Raw genomic sequence first — 21,777 nt, 5'->3', positions numbered from 1 at the left:
CTGGTTATACATTGTGCTTCCCATTAACATCTAGATATAAGCAATGGTAAGCACGTTTACAAACAATAAAACATGATTTATTGAACATAAAAAGGGAAGATGCATTACTGACAATGGAAGTATTCTCATAGTTGGAATTTTACTCATGTACTTCTGCAAATAAAAGGAATGCTACAACATGAATAAAAATATATTCAACATGTATGCTCTGGAACAACCTACAGAAACAGTTTAAAACTGTTACCAGGGTGTGTTAGAAATCAAATCAGACAAGTATATAATTCAATTCAAACAGCGGCATTCCGGGTACTTTGTGAAAAGTAAAAACTTTACTTAGGTAAAGGTTACGAAGTTCACGAAGTAACCTGAGGGCCACTGTTTTCACTGTTTATTCTTATTATTGCACTCTAGACAATGCTACAGCATGCATCTGGGGCTGCAAAGAGTCTTTTCCCACTGAGTAGCACGCTACAACCAATCCAGACAAATATATAGTTGCCAAGCTCTCCAACCCTCACACCTAACATGGGCCTATTCCAATGGACAATGGACTAACATAGAAACCACTTTCCTTTCTAGGTAACTGTAGGTTATGGTTTGGCTTCTTTGTAGTAAGGCATTAGCCTGGATAAACCTAGAAGACATCATACATATTAGCAAGAGAAGTCCTGACTCATTATAAGCTGCTCAGTGCTGTAATTTAAATGCTTTCCCAGTGATCTTGGCTAGGTGTGTGCCACATTCCAAATAGCTGGGTAGAATAAGGACATCAAAACTAAGAATAACCAGAGATTGACATTTGCAGTGAAGCAAACTGAACAGCACTGTGACTAGGAGCACAGGGAACATTTATATACAAATAGAGCAATACATTTATTTTCCCACTTCAAACCATTTGTTGGTTCCCGTTTTGACCAATGCACTGTTTCCTTAAAGGCCTTTCCTTTAGTATGCTTTCTGTTAGTGCCATTATAAGTACATTTTGTGAAGGTTGAAATCTTTGTGCTCTATCTACCAAGAGGTTTTACTTACAGTAAATACCAATAATACTAATCATAGTAATTTTAACCACTTGGCCATTTACATACTTTTTTTATATATTCAAAAGTAATTTTATGGCAGAGGCTGATTTAAAATGCTGAGTATAAAACTTTTTCCAACTACAGGTATAGGACCCGTTATCCAGAATGCTCGGGACCCAGGGTATTCCGGATAAGGGGTCTTTCTTCCTACCTTAAGTCTACTAAGAAATCAATAAAACCTCAATTAAATCCAATAGGATTATTTTGCATCCAGTAAGGATTAATTATATCTTAGTAGGGATCAAATACAAAGCACTGTTTTATTTTTACAAAGAAAAAGGAAATCAATTTTAAAAATCTGAATTATTTGATTAAAATGAGGTCTATGGCAGACAGGCTTTCCTTATTTGAAGCTTTCTGGATATCAGGTTTCTGGACAAGGGATCCCATACCTATATTAGAATTCTGTACGCATTCAACTTAGCAAGAGAAGTTTATTTAATGGGATCAAGTTGGATAGATATTATTTAAAAAACCTTTTTTCCAATACATTGGAGTCTACGGGTATTTTTTGGCTATGGAACCTGACCAAAAATTTCGTCCATCACGATTACAAAACTAAACTTTTTTTATAAATACTTTGTAAATTCACCAGTTCTTTATTAGTTCACATTCAGCCCAATTACTGAACTACAATTATTGTCAGACAAATAGATCATAGTGCCCCAGGCAGAGCGATCATTCATTTAGGTTGTGAAATAGTCATCAATCAGATTTTCTTATGACTCCAATCAAGATCTGTTCTTTATTAAAGGTATAGTAACATAAAAAATGAAAGTGATTTAAAATAAATAAAACTAACTATAGTTTATATAAACAATCTGCACTGTAGCCACAGAGGAGGCAATTTAATTTGAAAAAGAATAAAACACATCAGATGACAGATACGCTCTGTAGAACATCATTGTATGTGTAATCTGCTGTGTAACATGTGCCATTTAGCCCTATTTCAGCTTGAATTCTTATATATTGAATATAAATTATGATATCCCAAATAAATAAACCTGGATTGTTAATCCCTCAAGTTCTCTGAAAGAATAAGTAAGCCTTTTATTTTAAAAACCCCTAAAATTACTCTAGCAGCCCCAGAATATCATACTTTTCTCCCTGCATGCAGGTTTATTTTGTTTCTCTTTTATAAGCAGCTGAAGCTACACCTCCTTTTGCATTCTGAGCACTCCTCTCTCTAACTATGAAGACCTTAAAGAGGTGCCTACTGGGCACGTTCACTGCCCCTGCTTCAAGTAAAATCAGGTATGTGCAGTAGGCACCTCTTAGAGGTCATCATAGTAGAGAGGAGTGCTCAGAAAGCAAAAGGAGGAGCTTCACTCTAGACAAGGAAGTCAGTAAAAGAGCTGTAGTTCAGCTACCTGTAATAGAGAAACAAAATAAATCTGCATGCACAGAGAAGGTCATATTGTTCTTGGGATTGTGCAGAGTAATTTTAGTTTTCTTATTCTTTAAGCAATACATTTATTAAAACTTTTAATGGAAGATAAAAGTATTTTATGGATAATGTTCATTTCCAAAAGGATGTGTAATGAAACACTTACCAGCGCGGCGGGGACGCCCACCGCGCTGCCATCGGCGGGGACGCCCGCCGCGCCGTTCTCCCTCTGTGCCGGCTCCTTCCTAAGTGTGCGCGCGCGCGCATTTCCGCAGTTTAAAGGCACACGCGCAATGGCGCGAAATTCAAACTATTTAAAGGGACTTTTGTTTACATTCATTGCCCGTGATAGAATTTGATTCTGGTGCCTTCCTGTGCTTTGTGCCTTTGTTCCTGTTTGTATTTTTCCTGTTTTGACCTGGCCTGTTCCTGACTATTCTGAAATCCGTAACCTGAACTCGGCTTGTACCTTTTGACTCCGATTTTGCCTAACCCCGCTGCTTGATTATCTGGTTGACCCTTGCCTGTCTGACGATCCCTGGTTTCAGCCTGCCTCGACCCAGCCTGCCTGACTACGAACTTGTTTAACCCTATTTGTACCGTGATCTTCGGCCTAACTGACTTATATACAGTCGTGCCCCATTGCTAGCCAGAACTCCTGCTCTGCACCTCTCGTATAAGTCCAGGTGGCATCCGAGTAGCTGAGGGCTCCTCCCGAAGCCAAAGGCGGTCACGCTACTGGTGAAGCACGAGCCGAGACCAGGGTGCTTTGCACTTGTTCTGGTATTGGGTGCCGACCGTGACAGGATGACCATTTCTCTCCTGCTTTTAGTAGGATATGAAAATTAGATAATGGTAAAGTATATATAGAATGGGAAATGGTCCAAATGTTATTTGTATCAGGACCTTCTATTAATTCCGTGGAAGAAACACAATACGATACTGGCCATATTGATTTTCAAGCATATTACCTGACATATTATTCCTAAAACTACTGCATAATAATGTCTGGCAAGGGGAATAACATGCAAGTGCCAGCACATAATTAACACTTAATAACAGCATCAAGTTAGCTGGGTGTATGCCAGTTTATATGGAATCTGACCTGTTGGATGATTTAATGTTGCTTCACAGGAAAAAGCCAAACTGTACAATTGCATATGTTTGGGAATCAGGCAAGAAGTGCTGACCTTGTCACTTATGGTCTAAACCCCCTCCCTGGTGTTGATATTCAATCAAAATGTCCCCATAATAGCCCACAAATGGCTCAAAGGCCTCTAACTAGCATATAAACAAATACCACGCATTGAAAAATATTTTACAGTATGGTTAGACTTTTTTTACACACTAAAGCACCAATTCAAATAAAAAATGTACACTCCAAACCTGCCCGGAACTATCCTAGTCACAGAAATAGAAAAATGAGAAGGATTTCTTTTTTTAATAGAAAACACATATGAGTACAGGGTCAAAATATTAAATAATGCAGAGATGGACATCACAATACTGTGTTTCCAGATCTGGGCAGGTAACACAACCCCCCCCCACCCCCTGCTATATGTTTGGCACATAGAGTAGGCAATGTCTGGGAGCCTGTGTGAGCAAGGGCTTCAATGTAAGGAAACTAGAGAAGGTTGATGAATAGAGGTAAAGTTATTACACATCAGCAATCATTGCAAATGGTACATTTAAACTGGACTTGAATTATTGGCTGACAGGTAGTAAGAGTCAGATTCCATGTGTAGATGGAAGTAAGAGAAAAGCTGAAGCGGAAAGGGTCTCAGGGTTAGGGAACATTTACGCAGCTGCTAGTGACAGTAACAGTGCATGACAGAAAGATTTAAAGGTTCTGGAGAAAATCAAGGGCAAGAAATATAAACAATATAAAAATAGTAAATATATATAAATATGTTGCTGAAGGGAATTTATTTTCTTTGGGCACCCCGAAATTGGATGGGAATCAGTAAGCATTAGTAGTATACAGTCCAAAACTCTTAGGCTCATCATCTAAAAGCACATTTTCAGGCTGAAAATCACCTGTCATGAGTGAGGACATTCAGTTTCCATCATGTCAGATATTGCATGGTAAAAGCATGTGGTACAGTACTCAAAAATACCTACTTGCTATTTAAAGTGTACTATGGACGAGGCAAAACATGGTTATAAAAAAACATGAAAACTCCATTTAAATCAACAAGGAATAACTGAATTAGGCATGAAGTTCAAAAATAGGGTGTTCCTTGCTCACATATATGTGATTGGTTTCCTGGGACAGTTCTGAAAACTAATTCTTACAAGTATTATTTATACACCTCTCTCATATTTTAAAGTGTTTCAAACACAGTGGTAAAAAAGAGGATTCCAATAAACAGCACACTGGCTAACCAAGTCATTGGGTGTAAGTAGAAACACAGACGAAGAATAAGGGCACTTACCTTTGTATCCCAGTATAGACACTGTGATGGTTAGCAGCGCACACAGAACATACAGCAGTATGATAGAAAACTTCAGTGCCCAGTTATTTTTACACTTTGTACATTGTGTTCCTTCTTGTATACCTGAAATACAAAATACAAATATGTTATTCTTTTACTCCTCTGGGTTACATTATATCCCCAAATTACTCCACCACCCAGGCCTTACCCTATGGTACTGCCAAGATGACACTGAGGCTTATAGCCCTTTTCAAACATTATTCCTATACATTTTCACATTGTCTCAATAGCAAGAATCAATCTCCACAAATGGAATTCAGTGTTTCATCCTTGCAACAAACACAAACAAAATCTCCAGACCTGCCATATCTAATACTGTATATAATCCATCTAATATAAAAGTCAGGGACCACATAAAGGCAGCAAAGAGTCTACTCTGGCCTCAGAATGACAAGGTAAGCTGGCATCACAGTTTGAGAAAACTACAACAATGAATTTAGAAAGAAAACATGTTTAAAATCATCACTGACTGCATCTTGTAAGAGACATACGTTTTAAATATTGTGAAATGTAAAACTGAAGCCCAGGCATTATGTCATCTCTGGTTTTTATATTGTGTATAAGAGCATTCAAGGTGAGCCAGGCAATTGTTATATGTAGCCATGGCTGTGATATCACACTAACCACAACAGCCCATATACTTGTTTGCTCTGACAGCTGTGTATTTGTGGTGCTGATTTCCCACTGTATCTATACTTCATACAGTTTTGTGTCTAAATCTGCGTACAGACTCTGACTTGTCTACATAAGTCTTTGTTCTTTTTTCTAGTCTATTTTATTGTCTAAACTTGTACCTTGTTTGTACTGCTGATTTGGTGGCCCTATGTTTGTTACAGTCTTAGGTTTTCCTAATATAGTTAAGTGTTTAAATCCACCTGAATGCTAAGACAAGATTTAACCCAATGACAAAACAAAAATAAAATGCCATGTTTAAGCATAGTTTATGATAGTTTATAATGATTAATTTCTACACACAAACAGTACATGCCCACTCTTTTTACACACAGAATATATAGAGAAATTACCAGGCAGGTGTAACAAAATGGAACAGGTATACCCTGCCATCTCTTGGCTCACGTTGGTATTGCAGAAGATATGCATTTTGCCCCTGAGGAAGCCGCATGATCAGTGAAATGCTTATGGCTGGGCCTCATAGGTGGACTGAAAGAGGAGACTAGCCCCCTTTGGTCCCAGCATAGACAGGTAGAAAATGATGGTTGGGAGTGTGAAGGTAGCTGGTGGTGAAGTGATAACCCAAATGATTTGAAGGGACTCGCTGTTTGCTACCACCAACATCAGTCCACAGTAGGTGGTTTTAATTGTATGTTATTATGGGCATTGTCCCACACATACTTATTTATAACTGTATTAATAGAAAGCACCATGTGAACTGTTCCACTAGTAGTGATCATTTAAACCATTCCAAAATTTAGAAACCACAAATTCCAAAATTTAGAAATTGTCTGCATTACATAAAATACAGGAACCTTGTCAACCAGCAGTGACTGCTATAAAGGCACTTATCAAAGCACCTTGTTTAACCTTGCAGTGGTTCACTATATTTATAGAAAAGGCAATACTTTTGCATTATGGCTCCAGAAAGGCACTTAAAACAAAATAGTTACACAGAAATACACTGCTGGCTGGGAAGATAGATGGCCTGCCCTTTCCCTGCTACACCCATTACAAACACACACATCAGTGGTTGCATTGCATTGTTTGTGCTGCAAACATTTGCAATGCTTACGTGGTTTAAAAATAATTTATTTTACTGGCAAAATGGACAACTTCAGCAGACAGCTTTCTGACTTTTTGAGAGCTCTCAAAGGGATCCTGGCACCTCTGATGTTTAAGGTGCCCATTAGTTGGCTGATTTTCAGGTTATCCAACCAACAGGCACATGGGGAAAAAGGACAACTCCTTTAGAATTTGGCCCTTAGTCAATTGTAAGACTGCACTGATCCAGCTGAATAAATAAATGAATGAATAGATTGCAGCAGGTAAAGAGGAAAAAAACTCTGTTACTTCAGAGTCACCAAACATCACTTTATTTTGATCCATTTGATCTGTAACTCATGCTTTTACAGTTTATGTAATATATATTATTATCCCTAACTAGAGCTTGAAAAAAGCAAATAACATGAAAAGGACAAAAGATTGCAGGCCCACAGATTGGGATTCAAATTAGAGCCTGGCATTTCAAGTACACAGAGGCTCAAGCATTGCCCCAGCAGCCCAATAGTGACTGTCTATGGGACCTTACAGCAGCCCCTCTGGCATTTGCCAGAACCCACAGAGCCACAAAGAGAACAAGAATGAAAATCATATTAGAAAAAATGGAAATTATAAGAATTCCTATCAGAGTTTTTAGGTGTACATGTGACAGCTGAAATACAGGATATATTTGTGATGTTTCAGAAAGCATCCTAAATATAAATATCAAGGGTCTTCTGGATAGTTTAATGAGTCTGTTGCACTTCACAGTTTTCATTGTATTTTTATACTTGTTTCTATATTTAATTATTTCATCTATTTATTTAATATACTTTATATGAGTTCTTTAACCTAAGATCAACCCACATGGATTAAACCAAGAGCTGTTGATTTCTTTCATTCTTATGTGTACAAATGTAACGTAATATTGCTTATAGTTAAAATTCATCCTTTAGAAAAAGGATCTATTCACCAGTTTATATTGAAAAACTTCCCAGGGGCTGAAAAGCTTTTCTGCTTTTCTCATTAGAGCTCCTGAGTAAAGGGCAAGTGCAACATGGTTTTGGTACTTAGTCATACTGGAGGGCTAATAACTTTAAATGAACTACTTATTACAGCAATGGGCAATGCATGATTCACATTCAGGGGCCTAAGAACATGAGCTTACATATTTTGGGCAAAGTGTGGTATCGACACCTCAGTTTTGGTGCAATTATTTATATATCTTACAAAGGATGAATCTTTTTGCTGGCAATGATTTCCTTTCACAGTTAGCTGCAGCTTACAAAAATAAAAATTTTAAATCTGACCTCAATCTGCACATTTAAAAAAAAAACCCAGCAGTTTTCCCAGCAGTGGCTGAGACTGCACCGTATACCTTTCTTTCCATCTGCACTCCCCGTATGGGTTCTTATGTGCTCTGCATCTCTCCTCACCTTGGGAGAGAAAAGCGCCAGCGGTCAACCACTTCTAAAGAAAGTACTTAAAGGGCCATTATAGTGACAAATGATGGATTTAGGGAATAACAGTGTTTTACAGCTTACTCTTACTTAGTAAAACAAGGGGTACACTCTAGTCATAGAGATGCTATGTTGGAAAGTTGTAGAATGGATGGCTGACTTTCACTCTTCATTGACCTTAGAGGTTATGGCTTCGCTAAATCTTTTAGATGGATAAAGTTTCCTTGTCAAAGTATCAGATCCCAAGTGGGTAAACAGAAATACAATGGAACCCCCATTTTATGTTTTTCAGGGGACCAGGAACGTGTAAAATTATATGTATTATATATTGGTGGAACCATACAAAAACAGTATAAATTAAGGGAAACTGAGGTTTTACTGCACACAGATTACGACTGCTGCCTGTTCTAGGGGAGCTAAGGAGCATGTTTTACTGTATATTTATAGAAAAACAAAGAGGGTCATTCGAGACCATGAAATACAGAGACCCCAGACAATAGTGAAACAACACTAAAGTATTCCCCTTAGTGTTCCCTTTAAAGAGATACTGACACCAGAAATTAAACCTTTTTTCCTCTAAAATAATATTCGGTTGCATGCTATTTATTTTGCCATAAAAGTATTTGCTCTATGCATTTACATTACCTATCTGATCACCGATACAAGAGGTGAAGAGGATCCTGACCAAAAACACTTACTTACTTGCAAAAGCAGACTTATAAGCGAAAAACAACCAACATGACCTATAGGTAACTTTTAATGTACATTCATATTTTTAGTGTCAGTATCACTTGAAAGAAGGCTTGCATCCAGGGTCTGGCTGTGCCCTGCACCTTGCACAGATAATAATCCAGCACAAGGTACAGAGTGCAGTGCCAGAGGGCATAGGGACCCCTGTCCTTGCTGCCTGCCATAGGGCTCTGTTAGGGCCTGTGCCCTCACTCCTAAACATGTGCCTGAAAGAATGTAGGCTTATTTGCCATACAGTCAGGGCAGTGTGCAAGGCGCAGACAAATATGGTGGATGGTGCCCATTTTTTGTACTTTGCACATAGTCCTGCACTTGATAAATGACCCTTAAAATAAATATAAAGCCTACATAAAGTATTTCTTCCCATTGACTAGGTTAAAGATTGCGACTGGTGTACACATCTCTCCATCTCTTCTATACATATTTCTAAAGGACAGGTTAAGTTCTAGGTATCAAATATCTTTTATCAAGTGTATTAAAGGAATGAGAAACCTGCCCTGCTTTTGTTTCACAAAAAAATAACCATAACATCTGCTTTTCATCATGGGTTTCATAGCAGCCTCTGACTCATTAAGGCAACTCAAAGCACATGTTTATATCCTGCTGTGGAATCCATAGCTACGCAATTTACAGGACTAGGGTGACCTTCGGCACACTACATGTTTCCCAAACCTGCCAAGAATCTGATCTCAGGAATTATGCTGGCTTTCATATGGAATTATTCAGCAAGTACTAACATTGTAAACATGCGTAACAGGCAGTACACTTGGGGACACAGCTATGACACTTACATTGCTTCTCCTAATGACACAGTTCCCTCTGGGTTTACCTGACCCGTTGCATTTAATCTTACATACACATGAAATGTTGCACTTCACACTTCTTGCATGTTCTAGAGAGGTGCAGCACATATTCATTTGTAGCGTGTGTGGTAAGTGCTGGCCTGAGTGCCAGGTCTCGTGCTGAATCAAGCCATTTGCTTCTCCCATTAATATGTTTATATCCCATTTGGTGAAGAAATCATTTTTTCATACAGTTACAAAACCTCAGAATTTACTATCTCTTTAAAGAGCCATAATGCCAAAATGTGGTGAGGAAATCAACTCCTCACAGTTACAAAAGCTCACGATTTACTCTTAAAAAAGCCACTATGCGCTTACTTTAACTACACTGTTGTGCAACCCAAATACTGTCCTTCATAGAATTCACATTTGCACAAACACAGAAGTAAGTCTGCTTGCATGTTCTGGAGAAACAGAGCGTATGATAAATGATGGGGTGTATGGCTGTTGGGCTGTGCGCCAGGTCACTTAAAAAGGCAAGCAACACGCAAACATACTGGCCAGAAATACTTCTCTTATACAGTAAAAAAAAACCCTCATAATTTAACTTTACATTTTCCTGCTCAGCTATAATTAGTACTGGGGAATATCTATAATAGCACAGTTTGTGGTATCTCTCCTTACAGGACACAAGCAAAACTTAATGGTAATGTTCCTTTGCTTAAAGGAACAGTAACACCAAAAAATGAAAGTGAATAAAAGTAACTAAAATATAATGTGCTGCTGCCCTGCAATGGTAAAAGTTGTGTGTTTACTTCAGAAAGTCTACTATAATTTATATAAATAACCTGCTGTGTAGCCATGGAGGCAGCCATTCAAAGGAGAAAAGGCACAGGCACATAGCAGATAACAGATAAAACACTATTGTATAATACAGAACTTATCTGTTATCTGCTGTGTAACCTGTGCCTTTTCTCCTTTTTTCCAGCTTGAATGGCTGCCCCCATGGCTACACAGCAGCTTATTATATACATTATAGTAGGGTTATTGTAGCAAATACACCAGTTTTACCAGTGCAGGGCAACAGTGCATTATATTTGTATTACTTTAAAGATCTTTCATTTTTTAGTGTTACTGTTCCTTTAACCTGATAAAGTCTATCTTCTCCCTTGTCTACTGGGCTGCTCCTCATGTTGGCTCCATGTAAGGGAATTATAACTAAGGGGCACCTAATCCTAGTGTGCATGTGCAAAGTAGCAGGGGGGAAGCACATGCAGTATGTGGGAAAAAAATAATTCTTTCTGTTGTTCACATGATTTTTAAGGTTTCAGATTCAAGGTGATCCACTAACAATATTATAGAATTTAGATAAGACATAATGAGGAGTTTGTAATTATAAATTAATTTCTATAATGTAACATGAAAATAAAAACAATGGGGTTGTGGCTATTTCTTATAATGTTTGTTTAATATAAAACTAATAAATATGGTTTGAGTTGGAAGTGTGTTTTGGTCATTACAGGTATGGGACCTGTTATCCAAAATGCTCGGGCCCTGGGGTGATCTGGATAAGGAGTCTTTTGGTAACTTGGATCTTCATGCCATAAAGGCTAACCTCATGGGAGTTGTAGAATGGTGTTGGGCAGACAAAACTCATCCCACAAGCTGGATGTAGTTGCAGGGGTTAAAATATAATGGAACTACATGAAAGGATTGCCATCCGACACAACACACCTGCTGGAAGGGACCGCTGCATTCTGTGTCTTCATCTGACGAGATGAAACCTGATGGTGTCTGAAATACTTTTTCTCATTGAAATACACTGAGTGTAGGATGGAGATGCAGGGACAAAACCCACCATCCAACTTTATCTGCTCTGACTTTACATTACAGCCTATGGAGATCAGATTTTGTATGATTCTACAAAATCTTGTGCTGTTGCATGAAGCATCTGACCCACAAAATCTAAAAAAAACATTTAAAGCAGAAGGAAAAGCTAAGTCACTTGGGGGTGCGGAAATGTTAGGCACCCCAAGTGACTTAGATCGCTTACCTTGTACCCTGGGCTGGTGCCCCTGTTAGGAGAAAACAGCACCAGCCCGGGGTAGCTGTAGGAAGCGCTTCCTCCTTCCTTTTTCTTCTGCCGGCGAAATCCGTGGGCCGGCGCATGCGCAGTAGAGTGAAACGCCGACTTCTCTGTTCAAAGTTTGGCTTTCCACTCTACTGCGCATGCGCGCGCGGCAAACAAGGAAGAAGGAAGCGATCGCTGCTACCCCGGGCTGGTGCTGTTCTCTCCGTACAGGGGCACCAGCCCAAGTGAATTAGCCTTTCCTTCTCCTTTAAACATTAAACAAATCCAATAAGATTGTTCTGCCAATAAGGATTAATTATGTCTTAGTTGGGGTCAGATACAAGACTCTGTTTTATAGTGTTTATAGTTTATACTGTCTCTTCATATAGAGAAAACAGAAATATGTTTAAAAATGTTGAAATATTTTCTTTAAATGGGTTCTATGGTAGATGAACTTCCCATAATTTGGAGCTTTCTGGATAATGGGTTTTCATGGATCCCATACCTGTATTCTAATAAAATAAAAACTGTTATTTGTTGCGGTTAGTGCAAATAGAGTTGCCACCTCACCCCATTAATTCTGGCCACATATTGAATCCACATCCTGCATGGTTAATTAGCAATTTAGATGTCATGCTGCAGGCTGGACTGATTTACAGTATGTGTAGCTATGCCTCATGCATCTAAATTCATTGCTGATTAGCCATGCCAGATGTGAATTCAAAATGTGGCTGGTATTATAGGGGAGAGGTGGCAACCCTAAGGGGCAGATTTACTAATCCACGAATCTGAATCCCGTAAGGGAAAAAATTGGATTAGAAACGAAAATTTTGTGACTTTTTCGTCGCCGTCGCGTTTTGTTCGTATTTGTCGCAACTTTTTCGTCGCCGCCGTGACTTTATCATATTTTGCGCGACTATTTCTTCGGCGCCGCGATTTTTTTCTTATTGAGCAATTGTAAACGGCAGAAAAACCAATCGGATTTTTTCGCGCCAGCGACGAAAAAGTCGCGGAAAATATATGAAAAAGTTGCGACGTCGACGAAAAAGTCACGCCGGCGACGAAAACGTCGCAAAAATACCGATCATTACGGAAAAAACGCCTTCGGACCGTTCGTGGATTAGTAAATCTCCCCCTAAGTGTAAATGAAGAATTTATTTTTACAGTTTAGTTATATCTCTGCCTTCTAAGGTTCTGAGCAAATGTAGGGGGATGAGAAAATATTTTCCTCCAAGTTACACATCTATGCTTAGGGGATGATTCATTATGCCTTGAGGTCTGGGTTTGGGTGATACAGTGTGAAAAGACACCACTTCTTTAACTCACTTATGTTTTCTAGCATTGATTGCTTTATTTATTTCATTAAAGAGATACAAGAACCCCATTATATAAAACCATGGATGCAAATCAAATACAGCTTTATTTACTATTGCAAACACAACCATAAGTCGTAAAAATGTATTCAACATGTTATGTGTAAAAATGGCATATACAAATGAGCTGCAACTGGGGTCCAGGGCCCAATTTGGCCCCTACCTCTGGGGCCCCCCACACCCCCCGCAGAGTTGTAAGGTCTACCAGATCTGCAAACCCCCTCTACCCTATGTAGCTTGTATTCCCCTTTGCAGCTACAATCAGATGGAGGTCAGGGGGGAACATCCAGGGTTTTAGGCCGGGAGTGAGTTTTTTTTTGTTGTCCAGCCAGCCCAGTCCCACCCCAATAGCCCTTTACCTTGTACCTATTGCATCTACTAATCTGAATAAGGCAAAGGGGCTCCCTTCATGCATTATACCTTAGCATGCACGGTAACTGGGGACATAAAATTGTGTGCGATTGAAGAGTATGAAAAGGATATTCCCATGGCCCACCTGTGTGATGGCCAAAATTCCTATGTCCCTCTTTTATGGCATTTAAAAAAAGAGTTCATATAACTTTACAGATTGCTTCTTGTGAAACACACAAAGCTTCAATTTATTTATATTAATAGCAAGACACGAGTATAAGTATCATTTTGTATACTATTCATTGTTGGTATCCAGGTCACACCATTCTGTCATTCATTCATGGTGTAAGAAGGCAGAAAGAGTAAGCTACAAACGCACTGAGGTGTGCAAAGTGCTATTTTTTAAACCAAATCACCAGGTTTGTTTTTATTTGTTTTTTTTTTTACATGAAATGAATCCTCTGAATTTCAGCTTCATTGCAGCAATGCAGGGCACGATGAGTTAAATTTGCAGTTAAGATTTTTATGCTGATGGCCAGTGGTGAAATTAATGGCCGGTGGTTTAAATCTCTGCTACCGTGAGTGACTAATGTCCCTAAATTGCCTTTTTCACCAGTGGAAAAGCATATGTGTTTCTTCGTTTTCATGAAGTTTCCTTCTGCAGGCAACTTTGTGCAACTTCGAAAAACGAAACAGTGTGTATGCCTTTCCACTGGTGATTGACTTTGTTGCCAGTGGAACAGCGTTTTAAGGAGATTAGTCGCCCGCAGTAGCCGAACAGGGCCGCTCCTGCCTTAGGCGACAGGAACCGGCCAGTTAAGAGCTTAAGAGTTAAATTTTCATTTTTTAATGCATAGTAGCACTCTGTGCACTAGGGATGTGTCCCCCTCCGGACCCGCTCCAACGCTAAAGTAAGCACAGAGCGGCATAGAGTGGGCGGCAACAGCCTCAGAATCACCAAGGTACCTGTGGTCAACTAATCTCCCCGTGGTCATGAACCTAAAGGTGGCCACACACGTGGCGATTTGCGATCTTTCGTGCGACCATCGGTCGCACAAAAGATCGCACTATCAGCCACAAACCGTTCAGGGCTGAAACGGCAGATAAGGAGGTAGAAACAATAGGATTTCTACCTCCTTCTGCCGATTCAGCGCTGAAGGCAGATTTTGGTCTGGCGCCTTCTATGGCGCCCGATTAAAATCTTTTAACCTGGCCGATCGGCGAGTCAACCGATATCAGCAGCCTCCTGCGATAAAGCTGGCCATACACGCACCGATAATACTGTACGAAACCTCGTTTCGTACGATATTCGGTGCGTGTATGGCAAGTCGGCGAGTCGACAGATATCGCAGGAAGCTGCTGATATCGGTCGACTCACCGATCGGGCCAGTTAAAGGATTTTAATCGGGCGCCATAGAAGGCGCCTGACCAAAATCTGCCTTCAGCGCTGAATCGGCAGAAGGAGGTAGAAATCCTATTGTTTCTACCTCCTTATCTGCCGTTTCAGCCCTGAATGGTTTGTGGCTGATTGTACGATCTTTCGTGCGACCGATGGTTGCACGAAAGATCGCAAATCGCCACGTGTGTGGCCACCTTTAGAAGTGGGTATTATGTCAATCCCGGTGCTCTGTGTTATGATTCCTTTAGTGCAAATATGTTGGCACTATTAATGCAACCTGCAGTGGGAAACCTGGAATTACAGGAGGAACAGATACATGGCACACAAGAGCAATTCCAAGCAAGGAGATCCCCTGCATTTATTGTTGCAAATACAGTGTTTAGGGGTGTACCCCTTTGTCAGTGTGAAAAAATATTATTATTAGTTGGGTTCTGATCCCCTATAACTTTGCTGTGACCTCAATAATAAAGTTTGTATAACATGGAATTACAGCCACCTTCAGGGTGACGGTAATTTCAGGGTTCCAAGGGTCAGTAGTTGCACTTACACATGATTTATCAGAGCAGCTGCCAACTCAGTCTGAAGGGACTGAATTGGCAGCTAAAATCTGCCCATGTATGCCCACCGTTAAATTGTTAATCTGCTGGTTTCTGCTACATTGTTTCACTATTCGGAGCCAGGCGTGCAGAGAATATAAACAGCCAGACAGTGCTTTCAATAGTAATTACATTTACAAATAACTTATAAACTGCTAAATTGTTAATGAGAAATGGAAATGGAAAGCTGCTTAAAGATTAATTTTCTTTCATTACACAAAAGACTGTTTTGGGCGGAGACCGTGTAGCATGTGTTCATACTATTAAGCCTGGTCTTACTACTTCTTAATGTTACTGTAGGGAGACATAATCAACAGTACAATTACATAGGAGGTCACTGCAAAGATTTAAACACTTGCCTCTGTGACCAAACACACACTTTGCAATCTATAATTACATGCTGGAATAAAATAGAGACCATGAAACAAATAACTGCATCAGAGTCTTTTTGAAATGATTCAATGGGTTTAATGTAACCTCTGCACTTTATGCCAGAATTACTGTGTAAGTAAGGACTCTGGCACCTCATATTACGGTTTCAGTTATAATCCAATTTAATATTGATAGATCCTCCCTTTAAAATTCATCTCCTATAAAATATATAAGCCACATCCACCCTTTAACCACAAACCATTGCTGAATAAAGTGAAACACATGGAGATGAGGATATTTGGTGATCAGAAAGGCAGCCTAGCACACAGAGAACAGAATGTTCTTTTTAATTTTTGTAACCTAGGGAACAGTTATGTTATCAGCATGCTTGGCACTTGCTCCTCTTATAATCCCAGTGGCTATCCCCACTTGTGAATTGGCCAAAGAGCTTCCCCTGCAAAGCACACAAGGAGCCGCAGAAGAACATTGTGCCGCAGGGTAGGCAGCATAGCACCGTGCTGGCTTTAGTAACTTGGCTAATAAAAAGCCCCAGAGCTGTAACAATGTACAAGTAAATCTTGTAAATCTAAAAACCCTATGAACCACAAGCTCTTAGCCAACGCTGCTGAAGTAATGAGTAATATGTAATTAAAAGTAAACAATTTCCTTATTATATCTATATATATATATTATATATGTTTTTAGAAACTAAATTAAGTAAGCCGAATTCTCTGCAGTCGTGAGTCTGAGGTTTTACCCTGCATGTTTAATAGGCAGGCATCCCGATCCATGTGCAAGTTGTGAAGGAGGAGCCAAGAACTACATGCAGCATTGTTTATGGAAACCGAGAAAATAAAAATGTGATGAAATAAGCTTAGTTCTGTCATGTACTTGTAACACACTGTATTTATTTCAGAGCTCAGAAGGGAATCCGCTAGCCTTCCAGGATATTTCTCAACCCAGCCCTCCCATGTTGCAGACCCCAGGTCAGCGGCCTATCAAATTATACATTTCAGTTTCAATTGTCAAACAGCTATATAGTATTTCAATTATGTTTTGCATGAAACAGCTCTGTTTTATATTTCAGGCCAAGGAAAGCCACTACACATTCTTGTAAAGTCATTCTATTTGAATGATGGAAGCTAACAACACACAAACTGGTTTTATATCACTCGAAGTTATACCATACAGTCACAATCTGTTCTTGGTGATGGACACGAAGCAATCAAAAATATAAGTTATGGGGCCTTGGTGATCATTTATGTTTTTATCCCCTATAACTTTGCTTTTAAATCAGTAATAAACTTTATATAACATGGGATAACAGCCACCTTCAGGGTGACGGTAATTTCAGGGTTCCAAGCATCAGTAGTTGCACTTACACATAATTCATCAGAGCAACTGCCAACTCAGTCTGAAGGGACTGAATTGGCAGCTAAAATCTGCTCATGTATGCCCACTGTTAAACTGTTAAGGTTCAGCTACATTGTTTCAGGATTTGGAGCCAGGCATGCAGAGAATATAAACAGCCTGTATCTGCCACCACTCCCTAATTTGTGAGTCTGAATGACACCCACCTGCCCCTCAAGAATACAGCACTATGAATGGGGGGGGGGGAGGGTGCACTGGTCATACCCAGTTTTCTATTATACAACCCGGATTCCAAAAAAGTTGGGGCACTAAACAAATTGTGAATAAAAACTGAACGCAATGATGTGGAGGTGCCATCTTCTAATATTTTATTCAGAATAGAACATAAATCACGGAACAAAAGTTTAAACTGAGAAAATTTACCATTTTAAGGGGAAAATATGTTGATTCAGAATTTCATGGTGTCAACAAATCCCAAAAAAGTTGGGACAAGGCCATTTTCACCACTGTGTGGCATCTCCCCTTCTTCTTACAACACTCAACAGACGTCTCAAGTTTAGGAATAGGAATGCTCTCCCATTCTTGTCTAATACAGGCCTCTAACTGTTCAATCGTCTTGGGCCTTCTTTGTCGCACCTTCCTCTTTATGATGCGCCAAATGTTCTCTATAGGTGAAAGATCTGGACTGCAGACTGGCAGTACCTGGATCCTTCTCCTACGCAGCCATGATGTTGTGATTGATGCAGAATGTGGTCTGGCATTATCTTGTTGAAAAATGCAGGGTCTTCCCTGAAAGAGATGACGTCTGGATGGGAGCATATGTTGTTCTAGAACCTGAATATATTTTTCTGCATTGATGCTGCCTTTCCAGACATGCAAGCTGCCCATGCCACACGCACTCATGCAACCCCATACCATCAGAGATGCAGGCTTCTGAACTGAGCGTTGATAACAACTTGGGTTGTCCTTGTCCTCTTTGGTCCGGATGACATGGCGTCCCAGATTTCCAAAAAGAACTTCGAATCGTGACTCGTCTGACCACAGAACAGTCTTCCATTTTGCCACACTCCATTTTAAATGATCCCTGGCCCAGTGAAAATGGAAATGGCTTCTTCTTTGCACTGTAGAGTTTCAGTTGGCAACGGCGGATGGCACGGTGGATTGTGTTCACTGACAATGGTTTCTGGAAGTATTCCTGAGCCCATTCTGTGATTTCCTTTACAGTAGCATTCCTGTTTGTTGTGCAGTGTATTTTAAGGGCCCGGAGATCACGGGCATCCAGTATGATTTTACGGCCTTGACCCTTACGCACAGAGATTGTTCCAGATTCTCTGAATCTTCGGATGATGTTATGCACAGTTGATGATGATAGATGCAAAATCTTTGCAATTTTTCGCTGGGTAACACCTTTCTGATATTGCTCCACTATCTTTCTGCGCAACATTGTGGGAATTGGTGATCCTCTACCCATCTTGGCTTCTGAGAGACGCTGCCACTCTGAGAAGCTCTTTTTATACCCAATTATGTTGCCAATTGACCTAATTAGTGTTATTTGGTCTTCCAGTTTTTCGTTATGCTCAAATTTACTTTTTACAGCCTCTTATTGCTACTTGTCCCAACTTTTTTGGGATTTGTTGACACCATGACATTCTGAATCAACATATTTTTCCTTTAAAATTGTACATTTTCTCAGTTTAAACTTTTGTTCCGTGATTTATGTTCTATTCTGAATAAAATATTAGAAGTTGGCACCTCCACATCATTGCGTTCAGTTTTTATTCACAATTTGTTTAGTGTCCCAACTTTTTTGGAATCCGCTTTGTACTTCTACACCAATGAATTGGTTTACGCCTGGTGGTGGCTAAATCCCCAACCCAAGTTATCAAGCAGTGGTCCTCAAGTCAGGGTTTAGGACCTGGTGAATCAGTTACACAGGGGCCTCTCCTCCATATACCCCCCTTGCACTTTGTATGAAAACAGTAATTGCGGTCTGCCAAAGGGCAGGTGGGTCTCCCTAGCAAAGGGAAAATCAGTAAAGCTACTGTGGGGCAACGATATTCTTCCTTACTTCAGGTGATTAGTTGATGCAGCCACATGGGTGGTGGCGGGGGTAAAGTACATGGGAGATGTAGTTTGGGCCGGAGAGTACAGGCAGTTTATGCATTTGCAGGAAAACTTTGGGATGGATAACTGAACGTTGTTTAGGTTCTTGCAGCTACGTCATGCACTATCTGCCCAATTTCCAGAGGGGGCGCAGAACATCGCAGAAACCTCCGTTGAAAAATATTTGAGGCAGCCAGACCTCTCTAGATAACGGGTTCTACTACTGTACAGCGCTGTGTACATAAGTAGCGCTTTATAAATAAAGATATACATACATACACACTCCTCCTACAAGATGACTTTGACACTTTCAGAAGTGGCATCAAGACTTCCCTAGTTAGACATGGATCCTGGAACAAAATTTTGAGCCATATCTGTGAGATTTGTATCTCTTGCAGAGATAGGTACCATCACACAAAGTTACTTAATCGCATTTATTTGACAACCCACGGGCTGGCTCAGATATATCCTGGTTACACTGATGTCTGCCCTAAATGTTACCTGGACCATGGTAACTATATACATATCTTCTGGGGTTGCCCAAGGATTCAACAGTTCTGGGCAGAGATCCTGACAAACAGCGAAGCGGTGCTGGGTCTCCCTAACATTCACTCTCCAGAGCTTTGCCTGATGGGGCACACAGAGGGACTTTCCTTGAACCCATATGGAACACTCTGCCGTCTACAACTTTTCCATTTTGTAAAAAGAGCCATCCTGATTAAGTGGAAGGCGATTGCACCCCCCATGAGCTAAAAACTGAAATATTTGGTAAGGGGCTGCCGCTGCCCCCAAGGGGTGCATGGCTGGAGGACAACCAGGATACACTGCCAGCACCAAATGCCCCCAGCATGTGAACCCAATGAACCACAATTGACTAACGTGTAACAGTGACCAATGGCTCACTAATACACTGCATTGGGAAATGAGCCTTTGTTCCTGACCCTCCAGTACTGCAACTTATTATGTCTGTAGACTGAGAGACTCAATATAGGTGATAAGGCCATTATAGGGAGTCCATCCCTACCCTCTCTACCTGTCTTCTCTCCCTTTTTTCTCCTCTATCCTCTTCTTAGTTGTGACTGAGCCCCCCCCCCCCCTTTCCCTCTATTTCTTTATCTTGGTTCTATGTTGAAAATGTAATAAAGAAAATCTTAAAAAATGTTTTTTAAAAATGCAGCACTGCCAAATGCAGGTAGCTCTAGCATGGAAGGTGCTCTTATAGATTTTTTGAAACTTCCTAGTTTTAAATAACCCCCTTATGTATCTTTATCCTGGTGCTAATGCACAAATAACAAACATTTTATACAATTGTAAGTCCTGCTGTGCTATTGCCAAACACTATACATTTTATACATGAATCCATACTAATGGAAACAGTCAAAATGAATATAAATCTGTACCCTCCCTCATGCTTTAGTCTGCTGAAAAAGCCCTCAAAGCAGGAGGAAAGCGCAGAAACCACTGCTGCCCAGTATGTGAGAATATAAGCAGGAAGCCAAATGAATCAAATTGATCATATCAAAACACACATCCTTCCAAACTGAAAGTCTTCCTGTGAATTTACACCTGGGGCTTATGAATTGCACATGCCTTAATATCACTCATCCACACAGCAAGTAAGGCTGGGGCTAGAACTGAAAATATAATTGTAGCAAATCCTTGTTACACTCCTGACCCATGCAGTTATTTCCTTGATTGGCCCAGTTACACTACAGAACCAACAGCCTCACAGGCTTTGTAGAAACTGTTCAGTTGCAGAAATCCATTGTGTAAAGCTCTTCATACTTCAATGTCCTAGCACTGTCTCCAGGGGGAAAAGAGTTAACACTGAAACAAACCATGCCACATACTGTATTAAGTGTTTTAGCATAGAAAAACCTAAACACTAGACTAGTTTGGGTTTGATCCCTGGATCCACTAAAGTGGCAATGACTTGAAGGTTTGGCCAAGTATACTAATCACTGGAAACTTCTATATACTGTATGTAAGTGCTTTGTATAACTGGTGGTGGTTTGTATTGTGTAATATGTCATAATAATACAAAGAACACAACAGAGACAGATCTTGGGCTTCTCAGTTTCTGATACAGTGGCATATCTCTATCTCTCCAACTCTCTCTATCTATCATTATAGATAAAAGGCTTTAACGTAAAATAAAACTCTGCCCTGTCTTTTTTACAAGTTGTTCAAACAGCCAATTTCAACCTGTAAAGTCACTGCTTGGTTCAGCTTTTTTGGTTTCTGCCCAGTAGTTCTGCTGAAACCTTACTAATTACTATCTCATGGGACCTGCTGTCAACCACTTTCATTCTAATAATCTTTTATCTCACTGCTGCCTTTACTATAACTGATAACTAGTTTCATACTGTCATCTAGTTGCGTCCAGCCTTAACACTGGTAACAATCATATCCCCTACACAGGGGTGTAATTTTGTTTAATGTTTTTTTCATGCCCTTGCACAAAATTGCAGC

General features: G+C 40.0%; 1 protein-coding gene across 1 annotated transcript in view; it reads right to left on the bottom strand.

Moving 5' to 3' along the window:
• Window positions 1–21,777, bottom strand: part of colec12 (collectin subfamily member 12) — a 74,757-nt gene that overhangs the window by 14,646 nt on the left and 38,334 nt on the right. The window contains exon 3 of the mRNA XM_002934123.5: window positions 4,905–5,027. Coding sequence (XP_002934169.1) covers window positions 4,905–5,027 — 123 coding nt within the window. The remainder of the gene's footprint in view (window positions 1–4,904; window positions 5,028–21,777) is intronic.

The sequence above is a fragment of the Xenopus tropicalis genome, chromosome 6 (assembly GCF_000004195.4).
Source record: "Xenopus tropicalis strain Nigerian chromosome 6, UCB_Xtro_10.0, whole genome shotgun sequence".
In the NCBI taxonomy this organism is placed as follows: domain Eukaryota; kingdom Metazoa; phylum Chordata; class Amphibia; order Anura; family Pipidae; genus Xenopus; species Xenopus tropicalis.
The sequence above is the reverse complement of the archived record's forward strand: the minus strand, read 5'-3'. Positions and strand labels throughout refer to the sequence as shown.